Source organism: Ursus maritimus, unplaced genomic scaffold, assembly GCF_017311325.1.
Source record: "Ursus maritimus isolate PB19 unplaced genomic scaffold, ASM1731132v1 scaffold_3, whole genome shotgun sequence".
NCBI lineage: Eukaryota > Metazoa > Chordata > Mammalia > Carnivora > Ursidae > Ursus > Ursus maritimus.
Window position 1 is genome coordinate 29,035,637 of NW_024425563.1, and position 15,896 is coordinate 29,051,532.

Below are 15,896 nucleotides of genomic sequence, written 5' to 3' on the forward strand. Positions count from 1 at the left end.
ATATTGTTAATAAGGTCCATAAGTAAAATTAAACCTAGTCAATGCAAAGTTTGTACGATAAAAATAGCTAAGCTTAAAAAAGGAGATGCAACTAAAATTAATTTAAACAATGTGTGCTTTATTTCTTGTCATTATTATTTGGATGCTAACAAGTCTGTAACAGGCTCTGAAGTTTTAGGATCTATAAATAGGAAAAGATGTTTATAAGTTCATCTTTATATACTGACATAACATTTTCCAAGTAGCTCCTACTTGTGATAATTAAGATATATTTTCCCTAACAATTTTTAGAAGGTAGTTTTTTTTTCTTTTCTTTTCTTTCCTTCTTCTTCTTCTTCTTTTTTTTAATATTAGCATTTGTTTTTACCTATTGAAGGCCTTTGGTCCCAGAGTAGATGTTTCACTGAATACTTCAGCTGCTAGCAGGAGTTTGCTAATTGCTTCCTTCATATTATCAAAAGCCTGAAGAGGTGAACTGGCTGTCAGGAATGTCTCAAAAAATGTTTGCAGCTGTGAACAAAGTAAAGGATTCAATATTGAAACAATAATCTCAGTTTGTCTATCATTTCCAAGGTGACCAGTTTCAAAGTTTCTTTTAGGTTATGTATCATTGCCACATTCAAAAAAACTCCTTAAATATGAAAATTTGATAATCTCTATCTATATAATTTCTATACATAGTTTGTGTATATATATATACACATATATCTTATATATAATATACTGAAAGAATATATAATGTACTAAAATATATTGTATAATGAGTATTGTATACATAATATGTAATTTGTATATATTATATACATAATATGCAATATGTAATATGTATTATATACATAATATGCAATATGTATATAATATACGCATTAAAAATATATTATAAGCCTTTCAAATGAATATGGGATGCCACTATAGCTTATAATTTAAATTACTTTAAGAGTTTTTACTCCCCCTCCTTTTTTTTCATTTCTGGCCTCCAATCATGGAAAGCGAAGTGGAACTATCAACAAGAGCTTGTGATCGGAACTTCCAGGTGTAATTTGTGACTCTGCTAGATGAACTTGGACTGGCAACTCACTTTGAATTTTTGTGTCCTTCTCTTTAAAATGGGTGAATACCATCAACAAGAGGGCTGTAAACCCAAATCAGAAGAAAGTGTATTTGAGGGGCACCCCAGTGGCTCAGATGGTTAAGCATCTGCCTTCAACCCAGGTCATGATCCCAGGGTCCTAGGATTGAGCCCCACATGGGGCTCCCTGCTCAGTGGGGAGCCTGCTTCTCCCTCTGCCACTCTCCCAGCTTGTGCTCCTTCTCTCTCTCAAATAAAGAAACAAAATATTTTAAAAAAGGGAAAATGTATTGGAGAGCCACTGTAAGGTATGAAATTCAAACCTAAGCTTTTTAGTATTATCACTTTTCTGAATATATCAGAACAAAAATAAATGGACGAAAGTTGCTTCTTCACAGCATTTTGCTGTGGGAGATCTAGCCAACTAATGAAGAATCTGAAAGAATCTCAGTGTCCTCTTAACATTTTAATTTAAGTTTTCATGTGGATAGAAAAGATGGGGCACCATTACAAAAGGGGAATAAAGCTCAGGTTTATATTTTCTTAGAAACACAATTATTGATATCATAAACAGCTGTTTTTATTTGCTTAAATATTAAAATAATCACAAGACTACCTCTTGAGGATGCTTAACATCAAAGTCCAAGTTAAATTTTTAAAGAGCATTAAACAAATCTCATATTAAGTCATAGACTTTCTTGGATAAACATAATCTTTCAAGGATGAAGAACAAAAAATATTTTTTGAAAAAACATGCAGCAGGTATTCTATTAATGTTTTTGCAAGGACGGGCTAGATCTATCTGAACTGCTAAGACTACAAAGTGAAAAACTTTGGTGCTATGATAATGAAGGACAGATATTGGCACAAGTGACCTAAGGGAAATGGTACGTGTATCTTTAAAACACCAAGCAAAATTCTCTGAGAGAAACAAATACTGACTTCATAAACTTTTACCAGCTGAAAAACAGAAACCTAATGAGATGTACATTTTAAGACTCTATGAACACATCATTAGCATTTGGCAATTGGGATGTTTTTCCATTTCACTAAGGAAAATAAGTGTAATAATTGTATGATCAAAAGAAAACAAATTAATGCTAACACAAAAAACGTTAACACCCTTGAGTCAAAACAGAGTAATATTGTTTTTCCAAATAAAAATAACTCATATTTCACTCTGTTCACCATATTATGTAGAAAGAGTTATTGATGATAGTATTGCCTTTTCTGTTTTAATGTTTCCTGAATATCACAAAGGTCAAGGTTAATAATTTAAGAAAGTTGGAAACGTTTGGGTAGCATAGGAGATGCATAAGATTGATGATCAGATGATATCTTCTGTGGCAAGACATAACTAGCAAATTAATGTCTTAGGACTATATTGATTCTCCCACTGCAGAACCAATTATTTCTAAATTTCTTTTTTTTTTTTTTTTTTTAAAGATTTTATTTATTTATGTGACAGAGAGACAGCCAGCGAGAGAGGGAACACAGCAGGGGGAGTGGGAGAGGAAGAAGCAGGCTCATAGCGGAAGAACCTGATGTGGGACTCGATCCGGGATTACCAGGATCACGCCCTGAGCCGAAGGCAGACGCTTTAACGACTGCGCTACCCAGGCGCCCTATTTCTAAATTTCTGACTGTACCAGTGAGCATTGACTATGGGCTGCCAGAACATGGATTCAGTTCCATTCAATTCGACTGTTTTAGTGAAAGCTTTACTACGTGGAAAGTATGGTGCTGAGTGTTGGGGGACATGTATACAGCACAGTGGTAACACTATAGACGCTAGATGCAACAAGTCCTTGGTTTAACTTTGCCTCTACGCCTGTTACTATTAAATCGTGAGAACTTCTGGAATTAACAACAATATCTATCTTGCAGAGGTATGGCTAGGATTAAATGAGAGAATGTACATGAGGTACACCACCAATCCCGCACATGTCAACACTCAGCACATGTTTGCTCCTTTTGTTAATTAAAACAAGAAAGTCCACGGCCATTTAAGGAGACTTCAATGAACGGATGTGGTTGTTGAACCCAGAGTCTCATAATGCAGTGCATTTGTGGAAAATCAAAACTGCCACTGGGAATTCAAACACTAGTGACACCAACCAAAAAAGACCATTTTACAAATACCTGACAAACCTTTCAAGAGAAATAAAGAGGCTTGGCGGTTGAAGGGCCCCCTCCAGTGGTCAGCCTCCCAACAGAAGCAAAGGAGCAGAACTGAAGGATCCAAACGACTGCCTGCCTCCTGTTTCCCTAGGACCTCAGTGTGCTACGAAAAAGACGAACATCAACCACCAGCCATGAAAGCAGGGGACAGAACTGCCTTAATGAACAGAGGTACGAGGAGAGGAGAGAGGTGGCGCTCCAAAAGCAAGACTCAAGGTGGAGCAACTTGTCTTATTTTTGTGTTCGTTCTGTCCCCAGTTTTTGTCTCTGTATGCATTTCCTTCTATCTCATGGCATGAATTTCAATTTATTGGAGCCTTTCAGTTCAAAGGAGATTCTAGACGAGTGACCTATTTCATCTATTTAGTATCGTGGCAAGCAAGCTACATATGCCAGAAATGAAAACAGAATCATGCAAGTGCTTAACAGTTATTTTTTAAAAAATCATCTTTCAGTGAGTGACCCAGAGAGGGCACAATACTTCCTCTATCAATTCTTGTCACTAATCCACTTAGGCTGAGTGGAAGACTTCTTTGTGTGTCCGGTGCGGTTGTAATTTGTTGCACTTAACTGTATTTCCTTGGTCACTTTACTTGAATTTTGTGTATCTTGGTGTGTTCAGATGTAGAAAGAGAATTGCGCTCAACGATCTCATTAGACAATGTCAAATCTGAAATTATTTAATATTAATACCACTCACAGCCATCAGAACCTGAAAAACACATCTTACCCAGGGGCTTCCTTAACTCGAGAACAAACCCCGAAGGAGCACTTTCACCTTCGTTGCTAGTATGAAACAACGAAGCCATAAACTCAAATATCAAGGAGACTCTCCCTCTCTAGATCAAGACTTTTAACGGATGTTTTTGAATTACATAAATATGCAAATATAAGATCCTAAGGAAATCAGTGCCTTGGCAGCAAAGTAAAAATAAATAAATGAGCATCTTAAAACGTTTAAAATGACATGAAACTATTCTATAAACTATACATTTTCCTCTTTTAGTGTCAAAATGAAATACAAATTTAGTGCGAAATAAATTACAGAGAAAATGACCTTGTAAGATCATGGTTGCAAAACCAGGCTGTTGAAACACCACCACTCATTCGTACTTGTGTAAGATTCAAGCAAAACCCAGTAAGGTATTTATGACTATTACACCTATCCATTCAAGTGATTTATTTAAATATACACAGATGGATCAAAATTATCAATTAAAAATGGAAGGACACAAGGAACCGAAAATCAACTTGAAAATATTTGTAGGAAAACTTCCATCCCATCTTTGATTTCTTAAAATACTTCTAAGGAGCCCTATTCACCTCATCCCCCCACCCCATCTCTGACAGCCCTTCTCATGCTAATTCTGGGCTTCATCTGATTAATTCCCTTTATCTTCCCATAAGACCTTGGGCAAATTTCTCTCAATGGCAATACGTGTCATTCTGTGTCAAACTAGCTGACTTTCTTGTCTCTTCTTACCACTAGGCTGTGAGATCTTTCACGGCAGAAACTGTGCCATTTTATCTTTGGGTGGCTAGTACCTAGCGCAGAGTAGGTGCTGAATGAGTAGAGCTAAGTATAACATTACAGAAACCACAGAGACTTTGGTAAGAGAAATAATTTACTGGAGCCTCTGGATAAAATTATTTTTCTCCTTAGGACATGTTTATCTCTTGTTTCCATCTCATGAGAGAGGGAGGATATGCATTTTTTTGGTGACTTGTAATAAAACCTTTGAAAAATGGAAGCTCACAACTGTTCAAAAGGATTTTTGAGATAAGAAAATTTAATCCAAGAGTTAAAACAAAGGATGAAAGATTAAGCAATATTAGAGTTTTGTTTTGTTTTTTTTGTCATGTTCTTGACTAACTGGGAAACTTTAGAATACTGCCATTTTAGTATCTTGAACTTTGAGTACTGTGTAATAGCATTGTACCCTACTGAAGTTTCCTAGAATTTCTCTCAATATTATTGTGTCAGAGAGAAATTTTCATCTTCTCAGTATAAAGAAGAATATGAGTACTTAAAATTATTTTGCACCGAAAAGCATGTGAAAAGATGCTTGATATCATGAGTGATATCATGTTTAGGGAAGGGCAAATCAAAACCACAAAGACATATTGCCTCACATCCATTAGGATGGCTACTACCAAACAAAACAACACAACACAGCACAACACAACACAAAACAAAAGACATAAAATATTAAGTGTGGGGAAGAATGTGAAGAAATCAGAACCCTTGGGCACTGTTGGTGGAAATGTTAAATGGTGCAGCCACTATGCTGTATGGAGGTTCCTCAAAAAATAAAAAAATTGTAGTACCATATGTAATTTAACTTCTGGGCACATGGTCAAAACAAGTGAAAGCAGAGTCTCCGAGAGAGATTTGCACACCCATTTTCATAGCAGTGTTATTCACAATTGCCAAAAAGTGGAAGCAACTCAAGCATCAATCAACAGATGAATGGATAAACAAAATACATAATGGAATATCATTCAGCCTTAAAAAGGCGGGACATTCTGACACCTACTATGGCTTGAAGAACCTTGAAGGTATTATGCTAAGTGAAATAAGCCAATCACAAAAAACACTCTATGATCCCACTTACATGAGGTATCTAGAGTATTCAAATTCATAGAAACAGAAAATAGAATGGCAGTTGCCAGTGGCTGGGGAGAGGGGTAAATGTAGGGTTGTTTAATGGCTATAACCACTTTTGCAAACGGTTCTGGAGATTCTTTGTCTAGCCACGTAAATATACTTAATACTACTGAACTGTACACTTAAAAACAGCTAAGATGGTAAATTTCTTTGAACACAAAAATTCTTTATTTAATCTAATCCAGCGAGTATTGAGATAGTCTGCCATATTAAAAACATGACAAGTTATGACATTTAAAAAAATTGCACAACAGTAAATTTTACATTATGTATATATTACCACAGTTACAAAATTTTAAAGTACTTTTGTTGTTTTTACAGCCTGTTCCCTCCAACAATGTTTAAACACTTGCTAATTTTGTACCACCAAAGCCCAACAGATCACTTCTTTGATGGTTAAAAAATTTGCAAAAGAAACAAAACAAAAAATAAGCCCTCCCTTTCTCCATTTCTCAGCTCCTGCAAATAGTGAAAATAACCTCCATCTGTACTTCACCTCCTCCTACTCACTGCTTTATCTCTGAACACTGTTTGATCCTTGAGCTTTTTGTTCATTTGTTCAGTATGGGAAATAATCACATAGCAAGCTTGAATGCTGACAGGAATGATCCAGAAGAGAGGACAAATTAATGATGGAACACAGAGTCAGTCTAGAGGATGATCGTTACAAGTTATAATCAGTGCTTAAAAGGAAATATCATAGAAGAGCTAGACCCAGTTTTATCCCAGGGTAGAACTAAGGGCACTCATTTAAATATAGGAAATCCAAGATTATATGTTCTTTGTCCAAATTAAAAGGGGAATAAGTATGCATTCAAATCTACCTATTTGTAATATCCTTGAAATTTAAATCTATTATTTTTGACTGATACTATTATTCCTTCTGCCTTTTACAGACCCACCTAGGATCTCTCTGTCTGCCTCTAACCTAACCAATCTCTCTCCCAGGTGCTTGTAAAACTCTCAAAATAGATCTAAAGGAATACAAGTACCTCAGCATTTCATCCCAGTGTAATATATTTTATATATAAGTGGATTTTTTAATCACCTTATAGTTCTCAATAAGAAAAATGTGTTTAGGGGCGCCTGGGTGGCACAGCGGTTAAAGTGTCTGCCTTCAGCTCAGGGCGTGATCCCGGCGTTATGGGATCGAGCCCCACATCAGGCTCCTCTGCTCTGAGCCTGTTTCTTCCTCTCCCACTCCCCCTGCTTGTGTTCCCTCTCTTGCTGGCTGTCTCTATCTCTGTCAAATAAATAAATAAAATCTTTAAAAAAAAAAAGAAAAATGTGTTTATAAATTTAAGTTTTTAAAATTACAGTTATCCTATGGCTCTAAATTTACAAATATTTATTTCTTCCCCAAAGAGTTATGATTACAGTTATTGCTTGTACACAATTGGTCAGAACAACAGAAATATAAGTCTTGTTAATTAATCTCTGAAATAAAAAAGTAAAATTGTATTAGAGATGCACCTCTTAGATGGATGCAATTTTTTTTTTATTCGTATGTGTTGAGAGAACATTATGGCTAGAATGAGAAGGGTTCAGCATCAGTATTAATATTATTTTCAATGTAAGCATGGAGAAAACCTGTCCACATAAATATATATTTGGAATATATGGATGGAAGAATATATATAGGGTGGGGGCAGAGAGGGCGAGAGAGGGCGATGGAAGAGTTTAGTTATAGCAACATGACATAATTCCTTGAACGCCCTCCGAAGTATATGGGAGAAAAAAAAACCCACATAGTGATTTATCATGAAATATTTAATTTTGTTAAAAACTGAAAACAATCTGAGTTGTGCCGGATGTGTTACCTAGCGTTATGTAGTGTTTGTTATGTAACCACTATCAGCATCCTTCACTGTCTCTAACACCGTATTTGAATTTGTCTGGTTTTGTTTTGGGGGAGTTTTTTTGTTTTGTTTTGCAGAATTTTTTCACCATGAACCAATCATCAAAATATTAGGGATAGGTGAGAGTTAGGTCTTTTTTTGGGGTGGGGAGCAGAAGAGTGTCTGAATGAGATGGGGGAAAGAAGATTCTCTCGAAACTATCCAAGTGTCTGCAAACCCCTGGAAAGACTTCATGGGTCTCCAGAGACACAGGACACCCTGCTTAAGAATCACAGGTTTGGATGTGTCTGGCCCACAGGAGCAGGTCACATGTGCATGGTGGGGATGGGGGGGGGGCTTTTGCAGGAGAGGAAGTGTTAGTGAGGGCTCTGAACCCTAGGAAAAACTCTCCTTTGTGTTTTAAAGGGACACGATTTAGGGGAAAATTCAGATACTTAACAACAGAATAAAAAGAGGAAAAAAGATCTGAGAAAGGGAGAATAAAAAAGACTAAATTACAAACCCAAGTACTGATGTAATTTTTCATTTTAATTCTATGTTGCATTGAATAATCATCACTAACCTTAGAATACAAGTAATTTGTCTAAGGTTACAAAGCCAAGAGGTAAACCACATGGGTGTTAAGGTCAATCTGCTTGGTTGCAAAGCCCTAGCTTTAACTCTGTCATTGTGGTTTTGTTTATATTAGATTTAGAAATGTAGATGGACCCTGAAATGCGAAAGAATGAATCATATGTATTTTTACTTTCATGAAAAATGTGTTTGAAACTGTCACAATTCTCAACGTGACCTTACACCCACGCATGTTTTTTTTTTTTTTAAGATTTTACTTATTTATTTGACAGAGATAGAGACAGCCAGCGAGAGGGAACACAAGCAGGGGGAGTGGGAGAGGAAGAAGCAGGCTCATAGCGGAGGAGCCTGATGTGGGGCTCGATCCCATAACGCCGGGATCACGCCCTGAGCCGAAGGCAGACGCTTAACCGCTGTGCCACCCAGGCGCCCCTACACCCACACATCTTAAGTATCAATTCAATAACTTGAGCATTTATGTAGCCTAATCACCTTCAGGAAAAACTAAGAATTTTTTTTTTTTTGTAACTTAAATCAAATTGCCTGGATCAAGAAAAAATTTTGTGTCAAGTCAAATGATTTAAGAACATAAATATTTTCATTATTTGTTTTAGCTCATTGAAAATGGGCTTGCTTAAGGGTATACCACAGAAAAATTGAATTAATTGGCTGAACCTAAATTAGGATAGTTTTTACTCATTCCCTGGAATTAGATCAAAACTCTGATATTTAAATAAGTTTCATGTTTCCCGTGACATGAATAATTTTATTCATTTATACTTTTTAAAACCCTAAGCTTTAAAACACACATTAAACTTGGAAACACAGAAGATTCAATGTGATTTAATCAGTTTCATAGTTGGAAATTTTAAATTCTCCCACACGTATATCAGAGAATTGATCAGAAGCAAGTTGCAGTAATACAAAAGGCTGTGAATAGCATCAAATTTAATTATTTGCTTTGAATGGTAGAACCCTGATTGCATTATATTCAACCTTCTCAGAAAACTGGCAGGTTAGTTTTATTGCCCGTTCTGGAATCTCTCAGTGGGATATAAAGAAGCAGAGAGATTTAACCATAAAGAGCAAAAGCTAAAGTTGTAAAAATTTTATCATTGGACTTTGTATGTATATGTCTACTCATTTTCTTTATATGAATGCCAATGTTCAAGCAGGTCACAACTATTTCCATTAAAGTTAAAACACAGGCCTTTTTTAAGTCTCCAGTAAAATAAGGTCTGACAGGTGTTTGGAAAACCTTCCGTCTTTTATTAATAGTCTCGAGTAGAAAATGACATTGAAGTCTGGTAATATTTCCAACAGGAAATATTTGTAACGGGCAGTACAAAAATTTGCAAACAAGGATGAATTTGGCAGAAAGATACCCATCTCATCTATCTCTAAATATTCTCAAATGAGTAAGAAAGTAAAAAGGGAATATATTTTTCATTTATGTTCTGGATATTTTATGTAGGGTATCTATTTTAGTTCTATGGTTTCATGGCCAATCACAAAAGAAAAGGAAATGTATTCATTATAAAAATAATGAGTGCTCATTGTACAATAAAGAAAATGATAGAGCAATTTGCCCCAGCTCATGAGGGCCGCAGTGTTAAAGTCTGTTGAGTCCATAGATGTAGTACAACCCTGTACTGTTTTCTTACACCTCTCTTATATCAGGTACCTTATAGCACTCTCTTAACCAGTGTTCCAATAAAACTCATTCTTTTATATGGAATATTTTAAATGAGCATTTAAATATCGGGCACGATTTAAAAGTTTATGATTTAGTACTGTCATTAAATATACCCGTGTCTTCTCATTGTGGTCTCCGCTCCTGACTTCTGATTCTTCTGCCCCCAACCTCTTTCTCTTTCCCTGCTGCCAGAGTCATCTTGATGAAGCACAGTTCAAAATCATAAAGGACAGAAGTCCCAATGTTTACAGAAGGAGGTGATATCATTAACAGTAGAAGCCCTTTTATCCTGTTTGCTACGAAGGGACAGCTACTTTTATATGAGTATTCAAAAAACGATGCATGAAATTTTTAAACATTTTGTTTTAATTTAAAAAACATAAATGTCATTTCTTTGTCAATCTTGTAACATACAGCCACGGTAGTTTATTCGCATGCAGGTGAACTAATTGGAATTGCTAGTCATTTACCTTATGCAAACTTCACCCATAATGCATTGGTTATAAACGCAATTAAGCAAGAACATAAAGACACTTGCAAAAAAAATCTCAGGGCAGAATCCACAATTCTGGTTCCACAATTTCCCCTGACCCCACGAAAGTTGTTACCCCACATCAAATTCACCTGCAATGTTTCCAAGAAATTTTTCCAGACTGATTCCTTTATAAATATTCAACTTTTGCTTTTACAGAAGTCAGTCTATTTCTTTTTGCAGTAAGCATACAAATGCTTGCCCAGGCGTTGAGTTCTTGGGTTTAGCAGTCAATATGCTTTATGGAGGGCATACCAAGCACTGTTTAACCGCAAGTAGTTAAGCCGTAATTAAGAGGGATTTTGTTCACTGGAGATCTGAGTCCTAATCCTAATCACCTTTATTAGTTCTGTCATCTCTATTAAATCATGAATCCTCATTTCTTCATCCATAGAATGGATATAAACATATCACCCTAACCCTCAGGATTCTTAAAAGCAACAAATGAGATCATATATGAAAATACATAAAGAAATATAAAATGACAATGGGGTCATTTTACATTTTACAGTGCATGAGATTCGAGCTCTTCAGGTTATGACTCTAACACATCTTTTCTGGTTTCCTCTACTCCACAAATCCTTTGCCTTTTTCCCTTTCTTTTTTCTCTATCTCTCCCACTGCAGGCTACCCTAGGATTTCTCCCACCTGGACATACACACATGTTGTAGCCAAAGAAATGACTGCTCATACTTCTGAGACTATAACCTATGTTCCCTTGCTTCATGATGTCTTTCCAAAGTAAATGCAAATGTCCCCTCCCCATTTCTAAAGAAACACTACACATCTTTCCAAGCTCAGCTAAAATGCCACCTATTTTGTGAAACCTACCTTACTTTCCTCCAGCTGAATAATTTTCTCCTCCTTGTGACCCAGCAACTCAGCCATTTATTACAATCTGCTCTTACAGTTATGTATAAGTGTCTTTCTCCCTCTCTCTGCCTCACTGGAGGGCTCCTGGAAAAGCAAGAACCAACGTTTCTCTTTTGAATCTCTCTGTACACTGCGCAACACACAGGTATCCTCAAAACAATTGTGGAATACAAGTGAGCTGAATTGATTATGGACCATTATTGAGTAGTCAACACTGCTTCTCCTTTGAGCTGTTTTTGACTCCATGATCTAACACAAAAACCTCATGTATACAGTAGGATACAGATGAAACACATTGATTCCCCACCAATTTTTTATGGGGAGATTATATTGTTTCTCCACCTTACTTGATGAAGAACACACAACTATTAGAGGCTTCATTCTCATCTGAGATGCCATCAGATAAAATATTCTTCCCTTCCTTTCTTTCACTGTCTCCTGTCCCTAATTTAAAAACTTGCCTGTTCTCTATTCTAAATAAATTCAATCCTGTGAAACCTGCTGACAATCTCCTCTAATGTGAAAATCCTTCTTTACGTTGGTGTGGCAATTTGGAAAAACTGGCCACAAATTCTTCCCACCCCTGGGAGCACGGCCCCCTCCGCATCTTTGCCTTGTGACTTACACTTCCTCCCATCCAGAGGAAGTCTCCTTCCTCACCTCTTGAATCCTGGGTTTGCTCTGTGAAGTTCTTTGGTCAATGGAACATTAGCAAATGTGATGCAAACTGTTTTCATTTCCTAAAGCTACTGTAATAAGTTACTTCAAACCTGGTGCTTTAAAATAATAGAAATTTATTATCTCACAGTTCTGGAGGCCAAAAGTCTAAGATCAAGGTGTTGGCAGGGCCACATTCCTTCTCCAGGATCTAGAGGACAATCTGTCCCTTACCTCTTCCAGCTTCTGGTGGCTGTAGGCTTTCTTTGGCTTGAGCGTATATAACTATAATCTCTGTTCCATTTTCACATGACTTTCTCCTTTTCTGTCTGTGCCAAATCTCCCTTTGCCTTTCTCTTATAAGGATATGTGTTATTGGATTTAGGGCCCACATGGATAATCCAGGATGATCTCATTTTGAGATCCTTAATTATATCTGCCAAGACCTTTTTCCCAAATAAGGTCACATTCATAGGTTCATAGGTTAGGATATAGACATATTTTTTTGGGAGCAACCATCCAGCCCACTACACAAACAAAAGCTTCAAGAGAACGTGGTCTTTGGGGTTTGCTCACTAGCTATTCCTGGGGACCCGACACTATCACCCTATGAAAGAACACTGGGTAGCTGGTTGATGAGAAACACATGCTAATGCCAGGCCAACAGCCAGCCATGTAAGTGAAGCAGGCTAGCCCATCCCACCTCAGCTGAGCCACAGAAGTCAGCAAAGCCTGCCCAGCCAACCCACAGAATCAGAACAATCAATACATACTTGCTATTTAAAGTCGCAAAACCGGGGGGTGATTTATTATGGAGCAAGAGCCAACTACTTCAATTTGCTTTTTGTTTGTTTATTTGTTCACATTATATCTTACTTTTTTCTCTTTCTGGCATGGAGTCTGCGTCTCTTTCTCTCATAAAGCTCCCATGTGAACGAGAGGGTGATCTAAGAACTCCCTGCTCCTTTATTCTCGGTGCTGAGTGCAGTGTCATGCCTGCTGCTTCTGGTTTGGCTTCTCCATTTCAAACCCCTCCAACTTCACTCTGACTTCCATCCCGACACTGAATAAATTCAACCCCTTCTAGGGTGAGCAGATTCCTAAGCATTCTCTTCTCCCCTTCTTGTCTGAATATAGCATAGTTGACAACCCTATGATCCTCAAAGGAACCTACTTTCTATTCGAGGCCCCATCTATTTGAAAACGACCCTTGAGCCTATGGTGTCTGAGAAACAGGCACTTCTGCCCAGGTTGTTTTTACAGTAATGGGACTCTGGACATATGGGACCTGTCTTGTCACAGTAGGAAGTGCATACAAAAGTGACAGGCTACATCTGTTGGAAAGAGCAGGAGAGAGAGGGGAATGGGGAGAAGAAAAGCAGGAGAGGAAGTGAATGGGTAAAGAAACACCAAATTCCCAAGGTGAGAATTTTTCTGTGTAGGGCCCTCAGGTAGGGTACAGAGCACAGGAGGCCTAAGAAGCAGACGAATGGGTGCGACCCTGCACAGAGGTCAGCAGCTGCGAGACCCCTCTCCCAGCTCCCTCTCCACTTCCTCATTTCAGATTTCTCGGTCCTACTCCCTTCCATCTGATCCAGCTCAGGAAATGACATCACCATTCAAATAACGGCTGAAGAGTCATCTTTGAGCCATCTCTGTCCTCTTTCTCAACTCATCATCAAAGCTCGTTTTTCCCTCCCAAAAGTAGAAACTTCTCTCCTTCTGCAGACACCACCTCACCAACTAGTCCAAGTTACCAACCTTCTTACCTGGACACCCGAATAGCTTTGCCTGCTCTCACAATCCTCTTCAATATGTTCTCCACACAGCAGCAGAGTCGACTTGAAAAGGTAAATCAAATTATGGCATCCCCCTGCTCACTATCTTTCAGTGGCATCCCTTTGCCCCCAGAAAAATATTCAAATTTCTTACTTGGCCTATAAGTTCTGCATGATTTGGCTCTCGCCTTTCTTTCCTACCTCCTCACTGCCACCCTCTTTTTGTTCAATATAATACACTTTCAGTTCCTGGGATGTTCTCTGCATGTGCAAGGACCATCCTACCTCAAGACGTTGGAATTCTCCACTTGTTGGGAATGTTTCATCACTAGCTCTTCAAATGCCACTTCACCCAAATGTCACCTAGTCAGGGAGATCTTTCTACCTCTCATAAAGTGGGCAACCCAGTTACTTTCTACATGTCACCCTTATTCATCTCATTCTTAGCTATATCAAAGACCTGTAATTATCGGGTGGTAAAATTATCAGTGTAAAAATCTGTAATTAACCTGGGTGGTGCAATTGGTTAAGTGACTGACTCTTGGTTTCAGCTCAGGTCACGATCTCAGAGTCGTGGGATCGAGCCCCATCGTCAGGCTCCACACTCAGCACGGAGTCTGCTTCAGACTCTCTCCCTCTCCCTCTGTCCCTCCCTGCTCAGCTCTCCTTCTCTCTCTCAAATAAATAAATCTTTTAGAAAGTCTGTAATTATCTGTATTTGTTTGTATGTGTACAACAGCTCTTTATCTGTATTTCATATACATATAGGATATGTATTTGTATTTCATATTCCATATAAGAATAAACTCCACAGAGGCAGGGACTTGGTCTTGTTTATTACTATATCACAGCAACCTAACACAAGTCTAGCATATGGGAAGTCCCTAGTATATATCTGCAGAAGGAATGAAAAACTTCGCTTAACCCATTGCAAATTATTCCTATTTTATAGATAGAAGAAGTGGTTTGGAGAGATTGAAAGACTTGCCTGAGGTTGGACTGTTGGTACAAGAGCATTCCTAGTGAACATCCACCCCCAGGCTCCTAGACGTCATCATGCCTTGGGATTTTCACTTTAGTCTTGCAGATCCAGCACTACAGATACAGTCCTAGTGATTTAATTCTCTTTCCTTCAGAGTAAAAGTACAACCAGATATTTGCTTATCACTCAGACTGAAAAGATGTCATCATTGTTCTATTCATATTTTAAAATCACATTTCTTTTCACTGTAACAGTAACTCACTGAAAGCATGAAAATGTAATATATTTCCTTAGCATACTGTGTTTCCTCTGTGACTTCCAAGTTTAGAGTAATGATTTCACTCTTTGTGACTTGAATACATACTCTTTATGTAGATGGTTTGGGTAATCAAGCACATGGGAAAATTCTCATACCTTTCAAATACATCTGGAATAAAATTTTGGGTAGAAATCACTTTAGTACATACTTTTTTTGAGAGACAGTGGGGCGGGAGGGGCAGAAGGAGAAGGAGAGGAGGAGAGAGAATCCAAGCAGGCTCTGCACCCAGGATTGAGCCCAATAATACATGGCTGGATCTCACAACCCTGAACCAAGATCAGGAGTTGGCCGCTTAACCGACCGAGCCACCCAAGTGCCCCAGTACAGTACTTCTTTAAACAGGTAGTGGAGGCTGTGGTACTTGGAACTATTGGATTCTGGAAGAGCAGAGACCAGGAATGGCAAAGCTGGTTTAGAGAGGAAGACACACAGCATCTGGATATAGAAACATAGAAGAACACCTGGGATTTCCTCTCCTGTCTGCAGTCTTTTGCTCCAAATTTTAAAGACCTGCTTCATAGAGCTTCTAAGAACTGCTTTCATAAGTCTGGCAGTGGGATGAGAGGACCAGCTATTATAAGACAAAGAGGATAGAGTGTTGGGTCTGACGATGCTCCGTATGAGGAAAGAGGGAAGTCAGAGAATGAGTGAATCAGGCCAATGCTCCACAGAGATAGCACTGACAAGAGCAAGGAAATCTATCTGTATC

General features: G+C 37.9%; 1 protein-coding gene across 2 annotated transcripts in view; it reads right to left on the reverse strand.

Moving 5' to 3' along the window:
• Window positions 1-15,896, reverse strand: part of CPED1 (cadherin like and PC-esterase domain containing 1) — a 265,116-nt gene that overhangs the window by 141,440 nt on the left and 107,780 nt on the right. For both annotated transcript variants that reach the window (XM_008705809.2, XM_008705811.2), the window contains exon 7: window positions 368-510. In XM_008705809.2, coding sequence (XP_008704031.1) covers window positions 368-510 — 143 coding nt within the window. The remainder of the gene's footprint in view (window positions 1-367; window positions 511-15,896) is intronic.